The sequence below is a fragment of the Ornithorhynchus anatinus genome, chromosome 1 (assembly GCF_004115215.2).
Source record: "Ornithorhynchus anatinus isolate Pmale09 chromosome 1, mOrnAna1.pri.v4, whole genome shotgun sequence".
NCBI classification, from domain to species: Eukaryota; Metazoa; Chordata; class Mammalia; order Monotremata; family Ornithorhynchidae; genus Ornithorhynchus; species Ornithorhynchus anatinus.
In genome coordinates, this window is record NC_041728.1 from 49,789,480 (window position 1) to 49,810,966 (window position 21,487).

General features: G+C 41.4%; 1 protein-coding gene across 1 annotated transcript in view; it reads right to left on the bottom strand.

The window, feature by feature from the left end:
• Nucleotides 1-2,866: 2,866 nt before the first annotated feature.
• KCNK10 (potassium two pore domain channel subfamily K member 10) overlaps nucleotides 2,867-21,487 on the bottom strand; it is a 105,467-nt gene continuing 86,846 nt past the window's right edge. The window contains exons 5-7 of the mRNA XM_029076951.1: nucleotides 17,809-17,995; nucleotides 6,695-6,837; nucleotides 2,867-4,891 (exon numbers count right to left, since the gene is read on the bottom strand). Coding sequence (XP_028932784.1) covers nucleotides 4,271-4,891; nucleotides 6,695-6,837; nucleotides 17,809-17,995 — 951 coding nt within the window. The 3' untranslated portion in view covers nucleotides 2,867-4,270. The remainder of the gene's footprint in view (nucleotides 4,892-6,694; nucleotides 6,838-17,808; nucleotides 17,996-21,487) is intronic.

The following is a 21,487-nucleotide window of genomic DNA, read 5'->3' on the forward strand; positions in this document are numbered from 1 at the left end:
TGCACTGCATCTAGAGCAACTTCACTCAAATCATGCAACAGTTGTCAGTCATTTCAGACTGTTGCAACATAATAGTGAGAGGTTGACCAGCCAACTAGAAATCCCAGCCACGTGCAGGGAGCGTCAGAACACAGATCACTCCTTTCATTGATTTTTATTATTATTATTATTTTGACAAAGCCATAGCATGCTTTTTAAGCATCATTATTCTACGTATGGGGATGTCCCCCATATGCTTAAAGCCTGGGGTGCCTAAACTTTCACGTCAAGTACTGGGAAAGAACTTGAAGTGTTACATCTTGCTGTTTTACAAATACATGTAAGAAAGGACCCAGACAATTGGTAACCTGGGTTGATAACAGGAAATCCTGTTTTCAAGGTGTGCTATAGGTGTTAACCAGATGTTCTTCTTATCCCTTGGACTCCAGAAATGGAAATATTTCCATGGGACTCAGTGAAGTCATTCATTTTTGTGTGCTTATAATAAATCACTGACATGTTAAAGGGAATCTTGCCCGTAATGGGTATATAACAGAACTGGGGTCAAACATGATGCAAAGGCTGTCAGTGTAGCTTGGAGTATTCTGACTGCCTTCTATTAACAAGAGTTGATGAAAAGTGAATGTGGTTCTGTTGGAAAATGTCAAAATCATTTGAATTCTGGCCCCCCGGGTAGTTTTGGTCTCCATCTATCTTTCATAAAAGGAATAATGAAGGTGAAGGAATTTAATTAATAGGCCCTTGCATTGAAAGGAATCAAAACCACTAGACTATATTCAAAGATGAAAGCAGTGACTTTCTCAGCAAGTTGAATACAATGGTAGAAAGGGGGAGATTTCTTCAATAATTTAATTTAAATTACTCGTGTCAGCCACTTCAAAAGTTCTGAGTGACTATATCCTAAGTCACCACTGGCAGTTTCCAATTCTTTAGATTCAGGCCTCGCATTATGGGAGAGTTTCTGCATCCACTTTTCTTCTACCACTGATCATTGCACCAGCTCTGAGAGAAAGGAACTTGGGAAATTTACATCCTCCAATGAGATAATTTACCAAATTCTTATGCCAAGTGCTGGTTTTCCAGACAACTGAGGGAAAGCTTCACTACTCTTAGTATCAATCAAACAGTGGTATTTATTGAGCACTTATTATGTGCAGACCACTGTTCTAAGCACGGTAGAGTACAATTCAAGAGAATAAACAGACATATTCCCTGCCCATAATGAGTTTACAGTCTAGTAGTTTTTTACTCTCTCACAATGTGGTCAGTGTTTAACTTTCAATTTTTGACTAGCACGGGCCTGGAGCCAGAGTATCTGGGTTCTAATCCTGGCTCTGCCCCTCATCTGCTGTGTGATCTCAGACAAGTAACTTATCTGTACCTCAGTTTACCTCACCTGAAAAATAGGTTGATGACTCTGTGCCCCAAGTTGGACATGGACTATATCCAACCTGATTAACTTGTATTTACCCCAGCAATTAATACAGTACCTGGCACATAGTAAGTGCTTAACAAATATTTTTTTTAAAATTGATTTTTTTCTTTGTACTGCAGTTGACTGGTTGGGATAGGGGCTATTTAAAAATCTGTTTTTTCTTTTTTGTAACATTGAGAAGAATACACTTCTGGTTTTGTTAAAGATGCTCCATTCAGTATACAGCTTTACAATTTGAGTTCTATCATTTGTTATGCATGGTCACTACTGTGTTTCCAGAGAGTGCTTCAGGCACAGAACACATTAACATAAAACATTCTCAAATGATCAATTATACAAGACAGGTTTTCATGAAGATCTAGTGAGTTTAGGCCCTCCCATTAATGAAATAGATTGAGTACAGGCCAGTCTAAATGAGATAAATCTTGACTCAATCTAGACAGGAATGCCAGAATAAAAAGCTGGTAATCAGTCGGTCAATCATATTTACTTAGCACTTTCTGTGTGCAGAGCACTGTACTAAGCGCTTGGGAGAGTACAATATAACAGTAAACAGACACATTATCTGCCCTCAATGAGTTTACAGTCTAGAGGAGGCCTGAAGAACATAAACTCCATTGGCTGTATTGTCCACTGTCTGAGCAAGGGGATTTACAGGTTACAGGGTAGAGTAGTTTGTGGATGCAAGAGAAATGATCCCTGATGATTTTTAAAAACTGAACAGGTACAGAAGGATCTCTGTGCAGTTTCCCTTAGAAGTGGGGGTTGAGTTAGGTGACTGTACTCCTTTCTAGACTTATGAACCTGTACAATCTATGAAAAGTCTTAATGATAAAAGTAGTATTTCTTACATGCTTCCTATAAGTCAAGCACTGTAATAAGTTCTGGGGTAGATCCAATATCAGCAAAATGGACACACTCTCCATCCCACATGAGGCTCACAGTCTATGGGGGAGGGAGAACAGTTATCTTATCCCCATTTTACAGATGAGGAAATTGAGGCATTGAGAAGTTAAGTGACTTGCCCAAGGTCACACAGCAATCAAGTGGCAGAGCTGGGATTAAAACCCAGGTCCTCTGATTGCCAGGTCCCTGTTTGCTCCACTAGGCCGTGTTACTTCTCAAAGCTTTCTTCCTTCTTATCTGGCTGTGGTTCCAAAAGTCACCACCCGGATTCTTTGGAGGAATCTTGGTATTCAGTGGGTAGGAAAGAGGGTCAGTTTACAGTGAGATGTCTTAGTCTACTTCTGTTAAATTGTGGACTAGGGATGGTAAAGCCTGGACCACATTCAAGTGGTCCTGGGCTCTTGACCTTTTTTCACTTCTTCCTTGTTTATGACCACATCCCTCCCAGCCCCTGCTCACTTCCACTAGGACTATCTGTGTCTCCTTGCCCTTCTAGGACATTGTGAAACATTCAGAGACATGGCATTTTGGTTACTTTTTATTGTTTGCCTTGAAACAATAGTCACAATTGGGGTTAAGATTCTGAGGAGGAAAGGATCATGAAAGTGGAGATCAAGGGAAGGAAGCCCAAACCTAAAATCAGAGTATTCAAAATACTTGTTTAAAGAGTTATGAAATGTGATGTTATGAATGGCATTTAAGCTGTAAGTACTTATAATATTTTGAACCTGATGGATAGGTATGCTTCTCTTTCCCTTTGGGGTAAGGTGTCTGGAGCTTATAGCTGAGTCCTAATTCACCAAAAGGTCAGAAAAGTGTCAGACTCCAATAATGTCAAGGTTGACCTCTCAATATCAAAAGTGAATGGTGTATATTTCTGTAAAATTCAACTTTAGCTACACAGAACAACAAGTCACGGATAACCTGCACGGCAGAAGCTTTCATTTTTTCATATTATGACCACTTTAAAACCTAAGTTCTACCATGAGGGAGGGCAGATAGATTTAACACCAGCTTGCCCACTTTTTTAAAACTGAGATAAAATGAGATGAAATTTTAAACCATAGAGTAGTTGATGTCAGGGTTCTGTCAACATGTGCAATTGTTGGGTCCCTCTCAAAAAGAAGAAAAATTCAGTCACGGTTTTGTCACTTTCAGGTAATATCTACAGTGTGATGTTTTTGTTTTTCCTTATTTATGAGAAAAGCAATCACACCTTTTAAGTACATCTGCTCTTATCTTCTGCCTGCCAGTGTTGGTTTCCATAGAAATTTTTTTGGAGTTTAGAAAAACTATGAATCTGGAGTTTGGGGGTAAAACTTTAAGCTTAAAGTATGTGCCAAAATGTAAACTTAATCTCTAGTAAGCCACCATGTAAGCTCCCTTTGGCAGGAAATGTGTCTACCAACTCTGTTGTATTGTACTCTCATGAGCAATTAGTACAGGGCTCTGCACACAATTAGCGCTCAGTGAATGCCATCCACTGATCTTACCTTACTCCTTTCCACTTAGATATGTGTGTGTGTATGCATTCATATAGATATAGCAATAACATGGAGTTCAGGATGCTGTAATCTTTTGAAAAGATTCACGGTTCTCAGTCTTTTCTTTCTAAAGAATATCTGCCCTTCGACAATTATACCAAAGTAGGAACCCTCCAACTGTATTGCCATGGCAACTCTCTCCCTTAACATTTCACCATGGTAACCTCATACATGCTGAAATTTGTGATGTGTTGTCCACTGTCACCATTTAAAATGCAGTACTTTGATTCATTTTGGCAGAGCAAGCCTTCAGTCATTTATGGCACAGTGAAACAATCTTCAATGCTATGTAATTCGGACTAATAAGTCTGTATAAGGCACATGTCTCAATATGTCTCTATAAAAAAATTAGCGTTATTAAATCAATGTCCAACATCTTTTACATTTAATTTCTGTCTTCAAGTAATGCTTTGTTTTCATGTTCCCTTTCTTTGGTTTCAGTGGGTACCAGTCCATTCTCCATTTCAGAATGCTGCTGGATGCAATTGGTCAGCATTGCTGTGCTTGAGTTATCCGAGTTACACATCTTCTCAGTCTCCTCTTCCTTTTTCTCTTCCTCCAAAGAGTAATTTCGGAAAGTCTTGTAAATCTTCTGAACGTCTTCAGGGAGGCTCTTTCTGGGGTCTTTGTTTTTCCTCTTAGTTAACTTGGAAGAGGACCCAAACTTGTTGATGATGTTATCCTCAGACGCGCCCTGCCCGTGTTTATTCAGATGGTCTGTCCCTTTAAGGCGCAGGTTGTTAGGTCTGTTGTTGATGCTTTCCTGAGATGAGGCTTTGAACCTCCCAGTTTCCAGCGCTGCAAAGACAGAGCGCTTCTCTGGAGAGAGCATGTCTAGTGAGTGGGCCCTCTGGTCCAGCCCCAAGCGCCGGCGCTCCATGCTCCGAATAGTCGCCGCCCTCTGCAGTTTATCGTGAATCTCGACACTCAAGCGCCTCCGTGTCTCTCTAAATTCTGCTGTCACATTGGCTTTCCACTCTGCTGCATGGGCTTTTATTTCACCAACCTTTCCAAAAGAGAAAAAAGACAGGATGCTGAGAACGCCAGAAAGCCCAACATTAAAGTCATTTTGCCCTGTTTATTCCCAACATTTATTCTCAACATCTGATCTTTGACTTATTACTATTATTATATGATGTACAACTATACAGTATAACTTTATCAGCTCTCTCTGAAATAGGCTACGGTAACATATTACCTATATCGCACAAATGAGGAAATGAGATTCGGAGAGGAGAAGGAAGGGCCTTGCCCCCAAACCGCAGCAGCTCAATGGTAGAACGGGAATTAAACCCTGGGCCTCTGATTTCTTCTAATACACTTCATTTCCTAGGCTGCATCTCTGCGATGGTTCAGTTGTGATGGACCAAGGCATTTTAGTTGAAATAATGACATTTTCACATTTGTCCCCCACAAAAAGGAGGAATGAAGAAATGTTTAGAAAGCATTAGTAAGCATGCTAATAAAATGCTGCCTTGAATAAACAATTTCCTGGCTATTAATTGTCAAATTGACAGCATCCTTCAATAAGCCAAAAAATACCTCAAATGTTTACCTACAGAAAATCTAATAATATTGCAAGGTGCTCTTTCCTTAAAACAGTTTCCCGAGAGACCTAATAAATATGTAGGGGTTTGGGTTTGAACTGGCATTTATTTACACTAATATTTTTAACAACTGTGATAACTACCCTAAATTCCCCAAGGTCTTAACACAAACAAAAATGATTTTGAAAAGTGCTGGGATTTTCCTTCTTATACTTGACTATTCGCTGTCCTCCTTCCTTGCCCTTTCTCCCCCACTTTTTTTTTTAACTCTATCCCTTTCTTGCTCTTTCTCTCTCTCTCTCTGAAGAATTGAAGAATGGCAATTCCAGGCATATTTTGTAATCATCCCATCTACCTTGATCTTCCCGAGTGTGCCTTTTTAGTACTTTATGGTTAGGTTTTCCTAAGATAAAAATTTACAGATAATCTGTATTAATGTCTGTCTCCCCTGTTAGATTGTAAGCTCCTTTAAGGACAGGGGTCATGTCTACTAGCTCTATTGCATGGTCCCAAGAACTTTGTACAGTTCTCTGCACATAGTAAGTCCTCAATAAATACCATTAATTGATTGCTCTGCTCAGAGGAAGCACTCAGATATCTTTGACTGAGTCATTTAGATGCAGAAACACATACGCTCCCAAAGATATGAGGAGCTGAAGGAAGGGGTGGAGGCAAACGGGGAGCAGCATTATTATTAAATGTAGTTGAAGCAGATATGATTTTGGGGGAGTTGGTGGAAACTTTTTGAGGTCCCAAGATTTTTGAAAACTGGATATGTCCATATGCTTGTAAAAGAAATCAGAGAGGAGAGATATCCTTGCTTCTTTTCATTTTCTAGATTTCCCACCAATGAAGGTGACCTATTGTTTGACTCAGCTGGGTGATGCTGTCATACTTTCTCTGCAGAGTTTGGATCTTTCTCCTTTGGGTTTGGAGGAGGCATAATAGGCCTTTGAAACAAGCACTGATCTTTTTCAATTGTGTTTCTCATGGTACTCTCCACTAAGGGGTTAGCAATTCATGTTTGGTTTTTTCTTTGAAAGGACTCATAGTCAACAGTATTTATTGAGCACTTACTGTGTGAAGAGCACTCTACTAAGCACTTGGGAATGTACAAAATAAAAGGCATATTACCTTCCCATAACAAAAGACTAGTTGTTGAAAGTTTCAAGAAAAGTTCAGTCAGAGAAACTACTGAATGCTGCTAGAAAGTAAAGTGATATTCACCACTGCCATGGCCCTCAGTTTTAAAGGAATCCTACCTCTTCTTTTGTCTTTTTGGACAGAACCCGTAGCCAGTCTCCGATCATACTGAGGACAGCAGCAAAGTAGGCAAGGCCCACCAGGATCCAAAACCACACCAATGGCTTGTACCATTCCCGATAATTGATGTTAGCATTACCCCCTGGAATAACAAAACATTGCTTCACTTTAGTTGCTTTTACAGAGAGAAAACACATTTTCATTAAGGTAGCAAAGGGTTCATTTCTTGGCCAGTGCCAGCATAATCAGCTAATCATATAAAGGTTCATATAGGAAGAAAAAAATTAAAACCTGTGTTCCAGGCCTTTGAAGACAACTTTGCAAGTCAGATACATGTAGCTAATCTCCTTGTGACTTTAGGATCCCTGTTAGCTGATGAACCTAAGAGAATAACACATCTTTGAGCTTTGACTCCAGTACTCACTTGAACTAGGTCTTCCCCAGATAGACCCTGACTGTAGGTTGATCAAGAGGGAACTCCATCCTTCCTCTGTTAATATGAGATCACATCCCAGGAGCAGCTTCAGACAGCCACCCCCCACCTGCAACATCATTAAGTTATTCTGTGTATGCACATAGTCTTCTGCTTGATGTCATTCCATATGACGTCCAATGGAAGTCCATGTGGACCACCCAATGTAGAGCATTTCTGTAAGGTTGAGAGGAACACCTGACCCCAACCGAATTCTAGAGTCACTGCATTCATTCATTGTTTCAATCATATTTACTGAGTGATTACTCTATGCAAAGCACTGTACTGAGTCACTTGTCTCACTCATGCACTGTCTGAAGCCAGCCCGGACAATACCCTTCTATTTAATTATAAAACTGTGGCATTTGTTAAGCACTTACTATGTACTAGGCACTCTACTGTACTAAGTACTGGGGTGGATACATACAAATCAGTGTGGACACAGTCCCTGTCCTTCATGGGGCTCACAGTCTTAATCCCCATTTTACAGATAAGGGAACTGAGGCAGAGAGAATTGAAGTGACTTGTCCAAGGCCACACCGCAGACATGTGGCAGAGTCAGAATTAGAACCCGTGACCTTCTGACTCCAAGGCCCGGGCTCTATCCACTGTACCATGCTGCTCATTCAGATACTCAAACATAGTTCCCTAGGAGCAGGTGAATGACTGAAGGTAGGATAGAGAATGGACAGCCCTTCTATTCATGTGCCACTATATTAAGTGCTCATCAATATTAATGATAATACTAATAATAAAAGTGGCATTTGTTAAATACTACATACCCAGCAAGGTACTACAAGTGTTGGGGCAGATACAATCAGATCAGACTCAGTCCTTGTCCCATACGGGGTTCACATAAGTGGGAGAGAGAACAGCTATTTAATCCCCATTTTGCAGATGAGGGAATTGAGGCACAGAGAAGTTAAATGACTTGCTCAAGGGCACACAGCAGGCAAGTGGTGGAACTAGGATTAGAACCCAGGTCTTCTGACTCTGTCTGGTGCACTCTCCACTAGACCATGTTCCTTAAATCAAGCAATCTTTCAAATAAAGACAAAACATTCCCCAGTTTATGATTTTTATCCAGCCCACTTTCTCTCCAGGTAATATCGAGTCCCCTTCTATCCTCCATCTACACCCATTCCCTTGGGGAATCATTCATTCCCATGGCTTTAACTACTGTCTCTACAGAGATGATTCCCAAATATACATCTCCATCCCTGATCTCTCTCCTTCTCTGTAGTCTTATATTTCCTCCTGCCTTCAGGGCATCTCTACAAGGATTTCCTGCTGGCACCACAAACTAAATCAATCAATTGTATTTATTGAGTACTTACTGTGTGGAGAGCATTCATTCATTCATTCAATAGTATTTATTGAGCGCTTACTATGTGCAGAGCACTGTACTAAGCACTTGGAATGTACAAATCGGCAACAGATAGAGACAGTCCCTGCCCACTGATGGGCTTACAGTCTAATCGGGGGAGACAGACAAAAACAATAGCAATAAACAGAATCAAGGGGATGTACATCTCATTAAAACAATAGCAATAAATAGAATCAAGGGGATGTACATCTCATTAACAAAATAAATAGGGTAATAAAATTATATACAAATGAGCAGACGAGCACAGTGCTGAGGGGAGGGGAAGGGAGAGGGGGAGGAGCAGAGGGAAAAGGGGTAAAGGGGGCTTAGCTGAGGGGAGGTGAAGGGGGGGATAGAGAGGCAGCAGAGGGAGCAGAGGGAAAAGGGGCAGCTCAGTCTGGGAAGGCCTCTTGGAGGAGGTGAGCTCTCAGTAGGACTTTGAAGAGGGGAAGAGAATTAGTTTGGCGGAGGTGAGGAGGGAGGGAGGACGTGGCCCAGGGGTCGACGGCGGGATAGGCAAGAACGGGGGACGGTGAGGAGGTGGGTGGCAGAGAAGTGGAGCCTACAGGGTGGGCAGTAGAAAGAGAGAAGGGAGGAGTGGTAGGAGGGGGCAAGGTGATGGAGAGCCTTGTAGCCTAGAGTGAGAAGTTTTTGTTTCGTGCAGAGGTTGATAGGCAACCACTGGATGTTTTTAAGAAGGGGAGTGACATGCCCAGAGCGTTTCTGCAGGAAGATAAGCTGGGCAGTGGAATGAAGAATAGACTGGAGTGGGGAGAGACAGGAGGAAGAGAGATCAGAGAGAAGGTTGACACAATAATCCAGCCGGGATATTATGAGAGCCTGTACCAGTAAGATAGTCATTTGGGTGGAGAGGAAAGGGTGGATCTTGGCGATATTATAAAGGTGAGACTGGCAGATCTTGGTGACGGATTGGATGTGTGGGGTGAATGAGAGAGCCGAATCAAAGATGACACCAAGGTTGCAGGCCTTTGAGATGGGAAGGATGGTCGTACCATCCACAGTGATAGGGAAGTCAGGAAGAGGACAGGGCTTGGGAGGGAAGATAAGGAGCTCAGTTTTGGACATGTTGAGTTTTAGGTGGCGGGCAGACATCCAGGTAGAGACGTCCTGGAGGCAGGAGGAGATATGAGCCTGAAGGGAGGGGGAGAGGACAGGGGCAGAGATGTAGATTTGTGTGTCATTTGCATAGAGATGATAGTTGAAACCGTGAGAGCAAATGAGTTCACCAAGGGAGTGAGTGTAGATGGAGAACAGAAGGGGGCCAAGAACAACCCTTGAGGAACCCCAACAGTTAGAGGATGGGAGGGGGAGGAGGAGCCTGCGAAGGAAACCGAGAATGAACGGCCAGAAAGATAAGAGGAGAACCAGGAGAGAATGGAGTCCGTGAAGCCAAGGTGAGCACTTGGGAGAGTACAATATAACAGTGAGTTTACAGTCTAAATATGTCCAAAACAGAATTCCTCATATTCCCACCCAAACCCTGACTTTCCCATCACTATACACAACACCATCATCTTCCCTGTCTCACAAGCCCATAACCTTGGTTTTATCCTTGACTCATCTCTTTCATTAATCTCACATATTCAGTCTGTCACCAAATCCTCTTGGTTCAGCCTTCACAATGTCTCTAAAATACACTCTTTCCTCTCCAACCAAACTGCTATCACATTAATCCAAGCACTTATCCTATCCTGTCTTGCTTACTGCATCAGCTTCCCTGTGGATCTCCCTGACCCCTGTCTCTTCCCCACTCCAGTTCATATTTTACTCTGCTGCCTGGATCATTTTTCTATAAAACCATTCGATCCTTGTTTCTCCATTCTTCAAGAACCTCCATGGTTACCCATTCACAACCACATAAAACAATAATAATAATAATAATGTTGGTATTTGTTAAGCGCTTACTATGTGCAGAGCACTGTTCTAAGCGCTGGGGTAGACACAGGGGAATCAGGTTGTCCCACGTGGGGCTCACAGTCTTAATCCCCATTTTACAGATGAGGGAACTGAGGCACAGAGAAGTTAAGTGACTTGCCCACAGTCACACAGCTGACAAGTGGCAGAGCTGGGATTCGAACTCATGAGCCCTGACTCCAAAGCCCGTGCTCTTTCCACTGTGCCACGCTGCTTGTCATAATAATGGTGGTATTTGTTAAGCGCTTACTATGTGCAAAGCACTGTTTTAAGCGCTGGGGGGACATACCGGGTGATCGGATTGTCTCACATGGGGCTCACAGTTTTAATCTCCATTTTACAGAAGGGGTATCTGAGGCACAGAGAAGTTAAGTGACTTGCCCAAAGTCACACAGCGGGTGAGCGGCAGAGCCTGGATTCGAACCCATGACCTCTGACTCCCAAGCCTGGGCTCTTACCACTGAGCCACTCAGGCTGGACAACTCCTTACCATCGGCCTGGACTGTGAGCCCGTTATTGGGTAGGGATTGTCTCTATCTCTTGCCGAACTGTACATTCCAAGTGCTTAGTACAGTGTTCTGCACATAGTAGGCACTCAATAAATACTACTGAATGAATGAATGAAAAGCACCCCAATCACCTTGCCCCCTCTTGCTTTACTTCCTTGATTTCCTACTACAATTCCAGCCCACACACTTCCCTCCTCTAATGCCATCCTACTCACTGTACCCTGTTTATCTCACTGCCGATCCCTTTCCCACATCCTGCCTCAGGCCTTTGAATGCCCTCCCTCTTCATATCCGACAGGTGATAACTCTCCTTACTTTCAAAGCCTTACTAAAAACACATTCCCTTCAAGAGGCCTGCCCCACCTGAGCCCTCATGTTCTCTTCTCCCACTCCCTTCTGTGTCATCCCTGCACTTGGTTTTGCACCCTTTATTCATCCATCCCTCAGCCCCATAGCACTTATATACACATCCACAATTTATTTAGGTATATTAATGTCTAGATCCCCCTCTAGACTGTAAGCTTGCTTTGGACAAGGGACGTGTCTACCAACTCTGATGTATTGTACTCTCCCAAGCACTTAGTACAGTGCTCAGCACAAAGTTAGCACTCAATAAATATGATTGATAAAATAATTGAAATTACATCCTTTATTATTCATTTGGAACAGATCGTAACAGAAAGGGCAAATGACTATTTGCAAGATTGTACTAACTGCAATGGAGAAAATGATGAGTATTGAATAATAGATTTCTATGACAAATCCCAAAAGTTGAGGTTCTATCCCAAATTTAGCATGCCAAAGTTTATTTGCAATAAAAACTCTTGATTTCAGTCCTGGGAACAAGGCCCTCAGAAGTAGGTTGGTCATAAAAATCTTCTCAAGTTGGGGCTCTGAATAAAGCTTCCCAAAGCATGCTACTTCTGTTCATTGACTGTAGTAACTCGGTGAAAGTAAATGCACTAACATTCTGGGTAAGTTTAAAGATCTGTTTTTTGAGTTTACCTTTAAGGTCCCTTGGAATATAATATCTTAGGGATGCCACTTGTGAATGGCTTTATTTTTCAAGCTTATTAATACTCCAGAGCAAGCTTGATGTAAAGTCCTCATAGGAAGCACATCTACTAACTGTATTATACTATCCTAAGCATTTAGTACTGTTCTCTTTTCAAAGTAAGTGCTCAATAAATACCAACAATTAAGCCAAAAACCTACTGCTGAGGCTTTTTGTGTGTGAGTGTTAAACCAGTGGAAAGGTCAATGTCGTTATCACAGCAAAACTGTCACTAGAGGGTGTTACAGAGAATAACTGTAGGGTTAGCTCCCTCCTTAACCTCTCTTGTTCTGGATTTGTCCCCAGATTTCCATGGAGCCTCAGGCAGAGTTACGAACTACTGAGAATCATTTATACAGGCAGTAAATAAAAACTGCCAACTTTCAAAAGTCTACAATGACAGATCACAAGTGGCGGAGAGCAGCTTTCCAAGGGGATGGTAGGGTTAGCGTTGTTTTAGATTTTGAGTGCTTCGTGGGAAAGGGAATGTGTCTATCAACTCCATTGTACTGTACTCTCCCAAGGGCTTAATACAGTGCTCTGCACACAGTAAATATTCAATCAGTATGACTGATTCATCAGAGAGCAGCCGGTCAAGTCTCCTAACAAATTCCAACTCCAGGCATCCACTGCTTCCAACGAGGCAGCTGGGATGAATGGTGGAAGCACTGTGGCAGAGGGGATAGACTCCTGGGTTCCCCTTGCCCTCCCCCCACCATGTTTTTATAGACATCAACATTTTTTATGGTCACAGCCATTTTTAGCAAATTAACATACAGTCTGTGAACTTACAGCCAGTTAGCAACCTCTCCCAAGCGCTTAGTACAGTACTTTGCACATGGTAAGTGCTCAATAAATTCAACTGAATGAATGAATCATGCCTCTGAAGTGGTGGTACCAAGTAGTACAGTGTGCTAACTTGGACATAAAGTAAGGCCTTAGAAAAGAAAAATAAGGACCTAAATTTTATTCTGTCACCACTGTCAATGCAAGCTATTTTTCAAATGGGCAGTCTGATGGATCCTGACTATTACAGACCCTAAGACAAACAATACAATGCAAAACCAATGAAGCTATAAATTAAAGTTATAAGTAGCAGCAAGGCTTTCTAATGCATGAACAATTCTAATAAACACACAATCCACAATATACCATCCAGCCTTTATTTTTCAGGCAGCACCTTCAAAAAGGAGTTCTAAAGAGATGCATTTCCTTGTCTAATGATAAAAGGAATTATTTTCAAAAAGTGTAATCCAGATTTTATTAGACCAACTGATGTTTCTACTGCCATATTCAGCAATGTACATCTCAAGGGTTCTTTTATGAGGATAAATCGAAGGCTCATAAAGATACCTGGGGTTGTCTCAGTCTATGGCTGAGACCATTATCTATGTAGTTGCTTAGGCTGTGCAGTCAGGCTGGGGTAGGGAAGAGCTGGAGGCAGGGCAACTAGCCAAAGCCACACTTCTGAAACCCATGAAATCTTCTTGTCAAGCCTACTTAAGTCTGGCTGCCATAGAGAATCAAGGAGGGGGTGGGGAAAGAACAGAAGGAAGAGAGAGAAACATATCTTCCTCTCTGGGGCTCAGTGAGTATGTGAACTGGAGCCAGAAACCACAATTCCAAAGTGCACTGCCCATGTTATATATACTTCCCAGGGACCGGATTTGGCTTGAAACATTTTGGCCCCTAGACAAACAGAAGGAATATGGAAGGCAGTTGAATCCCAACATGAGAAGGACCAATTAGTAAGTGGAAAGAGTTGCTCAAGTACCCTGGGAAACAGGAGCATCCCTATCATCAGTATCATCATTAACATCATTACCATCTCTACTGATTAAGCTCCTATCTGGAAGTAGCATGGCCTAGTGGAAAGAGCACGGGCTTGGGAGTCAGAGGACCAGAATTCTAATCCTGACATTGTCTGCTGTATGACCTTGGGCAAGTCACTTAACTTCTCTGTGCCTCAGTTTCCCCATATATAAAATGGGGATTCAATACCTGTTCTCTCCCTCCTGCCCCATATGGGACAGGGACTGTGTCTGCTCGGATTAACTTGTAACTACCCCAGAGTTCAGAACAGTGTTTAATAATTATCATTATCATTATCAATCATCATCATTATTATTATTAGATCCAGAGCACTGACTTCCATTTTGAGAGCCATAACAAGGAAGCCAGATAGGATTAGAGGGAGTTTATAGTTTATTGGGATTTTTCTAGGCTTACCACCTAGAATACATCTTTGCTTTGAGATAGCAACTACACAAGGAAGTAACCAAAGCCAAGATGATTGTTTTGAGTGAATCATAAGCAGCAACTACATCAGAAATGTTTTGTTCTTGTTTTTTAGAAAAACATAGCATTCTATAAGTGCAGGTTTATGTTAAGGCCCTGCCAGCTTTTCAGGGTATTAATTAACATTTTCAGTATTGGCTATAACTCCTTAGCAATATACAGAAGGAAAAAACATTTCCAAGTGGTTATATAGAACATTATTCTGTGCAGGTTAGTCCAAAATAATTTCTATTTTTTTACTATTTCAGCAAGTGTAATGTACAATTCTCATTTTAAAGTATCACATTTCTGCAGTTTACATTTCATAGGTTACATAATTTATATTTTGTCACACTGCTATTCATGAGAGCTGTATATGTATGATTACAAGCACAGACCAGACCATTTTCAGTCTACTGACTGTTTTTCTAGTACCAATTGACTGTCTGTGTTCACAACCTCTGTAGCTTATAGAAAATCTCATTCATCCAGATTGAAACCATAGCAATGAAACCATAAATTCCCTTGCATCCTCACTGATCAAACGTTGATGTATATCTATATATCAGTTTTGTGTTAATATCTGTGTGGCTTAGGAGTCAGAGGATGTGGGTTCTAATCCCAGATCCACACTAGTCTGCTGTGTGACCTTGGGCAGGCTACTTAAGTTCTCTGTACTTCAGTTACCTCATCTATAAAATGGTGATTATGACTGTGAGCCCCACACTGGACAACCTGATTACCTTGTATCTACCCCAGTGCTTAGAACAGTGCTTGACACATAATAAGCACTTAACAAATATCATCATTATTATTACTATTGTTATTATGTTCCCAGATTTGGCTCTATCTCTTTGGCTTTTTAATTCCTAGCCAAAGCTTCTGCTTCTATGGGATGTCTAGATTATTCAGCCTCACTGTCACAGTGTGAGCAACCAAACACATTTTCTGGCAAGCTACTCAGGGCATCCTAGTGGATAGAGCAAGACTCTGGAGTTAGAAGGACTTGGGTTCTAATCCTGGCTCTGTCCCTTGTCTGCTGTGTGACCTTGAACAAGTCACTCGACTTCTCTGTACCTCAGTTACCTCATCTGTAAATTTGGGATTAAGACTGTGAGCCCCATGTGTGACATGGACTGGGTTTGTATCTACCCCGGATTTTAGTAAGCTCTCAATAAATATGATTGATTGATTGATCCCAGGCTCTTGAATTTCTACCATGATCCCCCTCTGAACATTCTTAATAATCACTGCACTAAGTACTGGTCCCACAGTCTAAGTAGGAGGGAGAACAGGTATTGAATCCCCATTTTGCAGATGAGGGAACTAAGGCACAGACAAGTTAATTGACTTGCCCATGGACACACTGCAGACAACTGACAGAGCCAGAATTAGAACCCAGCTCCTCTGGCTCGCAGGCCTGTGCTCTTTCCAATAGACCACCCGTTTTTCCCTAAGTCCTTACCTGGAATCCATCACTGATCATTGAACAATTAGGCCAAAAGGCATCTCCTCCTCCATCCCCAAATTTAACAAAGGACAAAACTGAGGCACCGTAAGTGAAATGAATCACCTGGAATCACATAGCAAGCTAAGAATTGGCAAGATTTATGTAGAACTAAATCTCCAATATGACATTTGTATTAGGAGATTTTCCAAAGATCTGCAAATGGGTACTTTTCCTGGTAACTGAAATGTCTCTTTCCAACTCCAGAATTGAAGATGACGTTGTGGGGGGTGAGGCTAAGGAATATGAAAAATGAAAGTTCTCTTGTTTCAACTGTTTCCCTTCTCTCTGGACTCCCTGGAGTATAAGTTTATCACAAACCTGGTCAGCATCCTTTCCGTTACCCAACATTCCAAAATGGTGCCAGGGCTCTCAAAGTGATTCTGAATCTCTGCTCACGGATTCTGGTTGCCGCCAAACACCCTGGCACAAATTATACACTGCACAGATCCTTGATGCCCAAACCCAACAAGGACAGAGGAGGAAAGCCCGACATGTCTAAAGAAACATTTGACCAGATGTTTTCCTTTCCCAAATTAAAAAAAAAATCTGCCATGTCCACGCAACAAGGATATGGGTGCCAGTAATGGGAGGTTCTGAAAAATGAACTTCTGTTTTAAATTCCTTTCAGGATGAGAAGGATGGGAAAGAGAGATGGCTTAGAGAGAAACTCTGAGGAGGAATAGCAGGGAGGTGGGAAGAGGCTGGCCCAACTGTCCTATCCCCAGTCCTGAACCTCAGCTCTCTCCAATTGCCTGCCTATCATGCCATGCTCCTCCACCCACCAGGAGTCTCTGTCAATTGAAAGGACTCCTAAAGCAGCAGTCTATAATCTCACTCCCTGGGAATTACTCCTACTGGGTGTAACTGGAGAGAAGACAAGAATAGGGTGGTTGAGTCATCCACGTACTTTGGTCTTATAACAGTGGGAAGGTGCATTGTCTAGATTTATCCATTGTATATCCAAGCTCCCTTTTTTCCATCAGTTGAATACAATGGTAGTCTTGCCATTCCTAGCCTATCATACTCCCTGTTGGTAAGTCTCATAAAATGAGCAGTGGTATTATAACCATCCTTGCGAATTTTATGGTAATTATGACAGAGGCAACCAAATAATCCTGTGCGTAAATTCCTGGTACTCCCTGGAGAAAGATGATGCAGTAAGTACTCAATAAATATGATTGAATGAATGAATGAATGAATGAATGAATGATGGAACCTCCCCAGTCCTGTGCCTTAGAGACATTTGCTACGAGGTCAGTCTGTCAAGATGACAAACATAACCAGCAGTCCACTGACATCATCCTCTGAGAAGATCTGTGCAGCACATAGTAGTGCCTATGTGTATAGTTTATTGTGACCCTTATCAATTAATTCAATTCTAATTTAATACCAATGTAGTTTCAAAGTCCAGAATTACACATGAAACTCATTTTCCTCATGTAGTTCATAATATGACCAAGAGCTAAAAAAACACTCACTTTTTTCTCATATAAGGACTTCCTTTGGATCTTGTAAATTCCTGAATTTCAAATGAACTTGTTCTTATTTGTGGTAATTTTACTGCCAAAAGCATAGAAGCCCTGACTTTCAGTAATAATGATAATAATAATTATGGTACATGCTAAGCACTTACTGTGTGTAAGGCATTGCTTTAAGAGCGGGGACAGATACAAGTTAATCAGGCTGGACCCAATCTCTGTTCTACACTGTCCTCTCACTCTTAATCCCCATTTTATAGATGAGGTAAGTGAGGCACAGAGAAGTGAAGTGACTTGCCCAAGGTCAGACAGCAGACAAGTGGTTGATCCGGGATTGGAACTCATGACCTTCTGACTGCCAGGGCAATGCTCTATCCACTATACCATGTTGCTTCTCATAGCTCATTTCATTATAACACAACACATTTTAGCATTCTGTTGAGAAAAGCATTCCAGGATTATAGCTCTTCATTTCAGAAGGTGGATTCCCTCTAAACAGATTGGTTTCTTACCTGCCACAAAATCACCAAAGCCAACAGTGGTTAGGGTGATAACTACAAAGTAAATGGATTCCAAAGCCGTCCAACCTTCAATGTATTTAAAAACGACTGCAGGGATCGTTACAAATACAATGCAGCCTGCCAAGATGAACAGGATGGTGGAGATCACTCGGATCTTTGTCTGACTCACTTGCTTTTTCTAGGAAGAAAAATAGGAAAGAAGAAGATAAATCAATTTTAACATCCTGGAATTAGAAGTTTGAAATGGAGTAAAGCCATTAGATCACTTTTTGGAAGTCCCTCGAGTCACTTTCCCAACTGATATCCTCATCCAGATTTTCTGGCCCCTATGCCTAGGTAGCTTTAAATATTTCAAAGAAGATTTCTTACCATTTCCCATAGAAGAAATCCATATTTCAAATGCTTTAAGAATTGAGTGAATTATGTGACCCAATTCCCTGCCGAGTCTCCCCCCTGAACTTTCCATTTGTTAGATCATTTTCCAGTCTTTGTTGTAAGATGATGAATATAAATGGCCTACTGCTGCTTCAACTGGATGTGTATTTGACTCTTCTAATGCCAGATTTATATTTTCACATTTCAGGATAAATCAGGTCAAACAATACACTTTGGCTTTGCTCCCTCTAGACTGTAAACTCAATGTGGGCGGTGACCACATCTGCTAACTCTGTTGTATTGTATTCTCCCAAGTGCTTAGTACAGTGCTCTGCAAATAATAAGTACTCAATAAATACAACTGTTTGATTGGCATTCAGCACCTAGATTTTTGAGGTAAGAGTGTATTTTTTAATAGACCAGTGCTACAGTGAAAGCAAGATATTTTGTTTGTAAAATCTTTTCAGCTTGTTGTGCTCTTATCACTGGCATGGGAAATTATTTGCAAAACCAATGAAAGATATTCCTTCTCAGATCCTATCACATTGGCAAAATTGGAAATGAGAAAACAAGATGATGGATCCATTTGCCTATTTTTGCTTTCCAGTAACATTAATGAACACTGTGATGCATTCTCAAATAAGGATGATGGAGTCTCCCATCAGAAATGATGGATAAGTTTCAGTCTTGAGAATTTAAGACAGTGAACCTCCACTGAGGAACTGATTGTAATCCTGATGGCTAGCACAGCCCCACTTGCACTGTCTCATCCCTACTAGCCACCACATTCCCACCAGGGACATGGAGTGCAACGAGAAAGTAAGCAGGCCCTTGCAAAGTGAAGCTTATTGCAAAGTGCCTGTGTGGGCTTCACCCATGTCAGCTACTAACAGCAAAATGAGGCTAGAGTCAAGGTCTCCTGATCCTGGAGCAGATCCCAGATCCCCATTCTGTGGGATTAATGGCAGGGTTGGAAATAATGCCCCACTCGGAAACACAAGGCTTTCTGTCTTTCTGTAGGCTATAGGGGCAGGCCCTCTGTAAATAGGAGAGGTGAAAATCACATCATGGGGGCTCAATATTTGTCATCAATCACTAAAAAGCATAGAAGAGCAAACCTCTAGTCTAGGAAAACATGAATAAAATAGATAATTTTTTCAGATTATTCACTCATCTTTTCCTAGATTAGAAATGAGAGGTGATTAGATCCTCTTCCTCCTTTTTTCCTTCCTCTCTTCTCTTCTTTAATCATAGGAGAGGCTCTCAGGGATGTGGTTTCAATGAAAAGAAAGAAGTGCCTTTTCAGAAGGAACAGTTCCCTAAATATCCACCTCACAAAATTACCAATCAATCCTCTCCAATAAGAATGATAACTTTCTAGATAGGCTCAAGATGGTAATAAGAGGAATGTTTTAATGAATGCCTGAGGTGAAAGAGGAATACTTCTTTGCTCAAACCTAGATCAGCATTGTTAGTACCTCAATTCCCTGATTGGCACACTCCATGAATGACACTAAAAGAAGGAGAAAGCAAACATGTTCCTTTATTGAAAGATATGATACCATACTAAACAGAATTCATAACATTTATCATGGGGCTAGAAAAAACAATTCATGACATATATAGTGTTATGTGTTATACACCCTACAATAAAAAGACCATTCCCTATAACAGAAATTTAGAAGTTTCTTGATAGAGCAATGTTTTTTTACAAATAATATAACCAAATTTAAATAGCAAGAAAATCAAGGGAGAATTCCTCCAGATTATAACATTTTTTTTTTACCATATGAAAACACTAGGAAGACTTTAGATAAACTTGTCTGCATTTACTGGTGGAAATAAAATTCTTAACTTCAGGAGAGATTATTGTCTTTTGTTGATTAACTGCAATAATTACTGAAGCAGCATGCCCAGAATGTTTCTGTAGAAAGATAATCTGGGCAGTGGAGTGAAGTATGGACTGAAGTGGGGAGAGACAGGAGGTTGGGAGGCCAGAAAGGAGCCTGATGCAGTAATCTAGTCGGGATAGGAGGAGTGATTGTACCAACGTAGTAGCAGTTTGGATGGAGAGGAAAGGGTGGATCTTGGCAATGTCATGAAGATGAGAGGGGCAAGTTTTGGTGACTGATTGGATATGTGGGGTGAATGAGACTGAAGTCAAGGATGAGACCAAAGTTGCATTCTTGTGAGACGGGAAGGATGGCTGTCGTCCACAGTGACAGAAAAATCAGGGAGAAGACGGGGGGAGAAGACAGGGTTTGGGAAGGAAGATAAGGAGCTCTGTCTTGTACATATTGAGTTTTAGGTGGCAGAAGGACATCCAAGCAAAGATGTCCTGAAGTCAAGAGGAGATGCAAGCCTGGAGGGAGGGAAAGAGAACAGGGGAGGAGATATAGATTTGGTGACATCCACATAGAGATGATAGGTGAAGCTGTGGAAGTGACTGAGTTTTCCAAAGGAGTGAGTGAAGATGAAAAACAGAAGGTGACCAAGAACTGATCCTTGAGAGACCCCTATAGTTAGGGGATGGGAGGGGGAGGAGGAACCCATGAAGAAGACTGAGAATGAACAGGTGGAGAGATAAGAGGAGAACCAGGAGAGGACAGAGTCAGTGAAGCCAAGGTCCAGATGGGTAGTGGGAAAAACTGAAAAGCAAATAGTAAATCATCTGAGTTTCTGATGTGGGCTCAGAGCTGGGATTCCATGAATTCTGATTGTTTCTGCCAAGATGGCAGAATGCCAAGCAAGTATTATGTTTCAATTAGGGTTAATGTTAGGATGGCCTCCTGCAAATTCAAACCAAAACCAAGGAAAATTATCTGGACAAAAATGTGGACTTGTCAGTATGAACTTTTTGTGTCTACCCCAGTGCTTGAAGAGTGCTGGCATATACTACTTAACAAATGTCATGAACGCTTAACACCACAATTATTACTATTTTCAGATACATGCTGAGAAAGCTCTCCTTTTGAGAAACATTTTCTGATTTCTAGGCTAAAAGTTTCCTCATTTAATTTTGGGTTAGTCCTTCCTCCTTTTGACTAGTTATATTTTCACTCTTAATTATGTCGTTTCTTTGGCAAGAAACACTGCCTTGTCATCCCCCTGCCAATCTTTTTGATTCTTCTCCTAGGCTATGATTCAACTGATCCTCTTCTCAGTTTCTGTTCACAATCTTTGAAGACTTTGCTTTCCTATAAATTTTCTCGTATCTTTTCATCATCGTGCTACTACAGGGAATGGCAGTATTCTAGATATTGCTGCATAGGATCAGAGTTGTTCACATGACTCT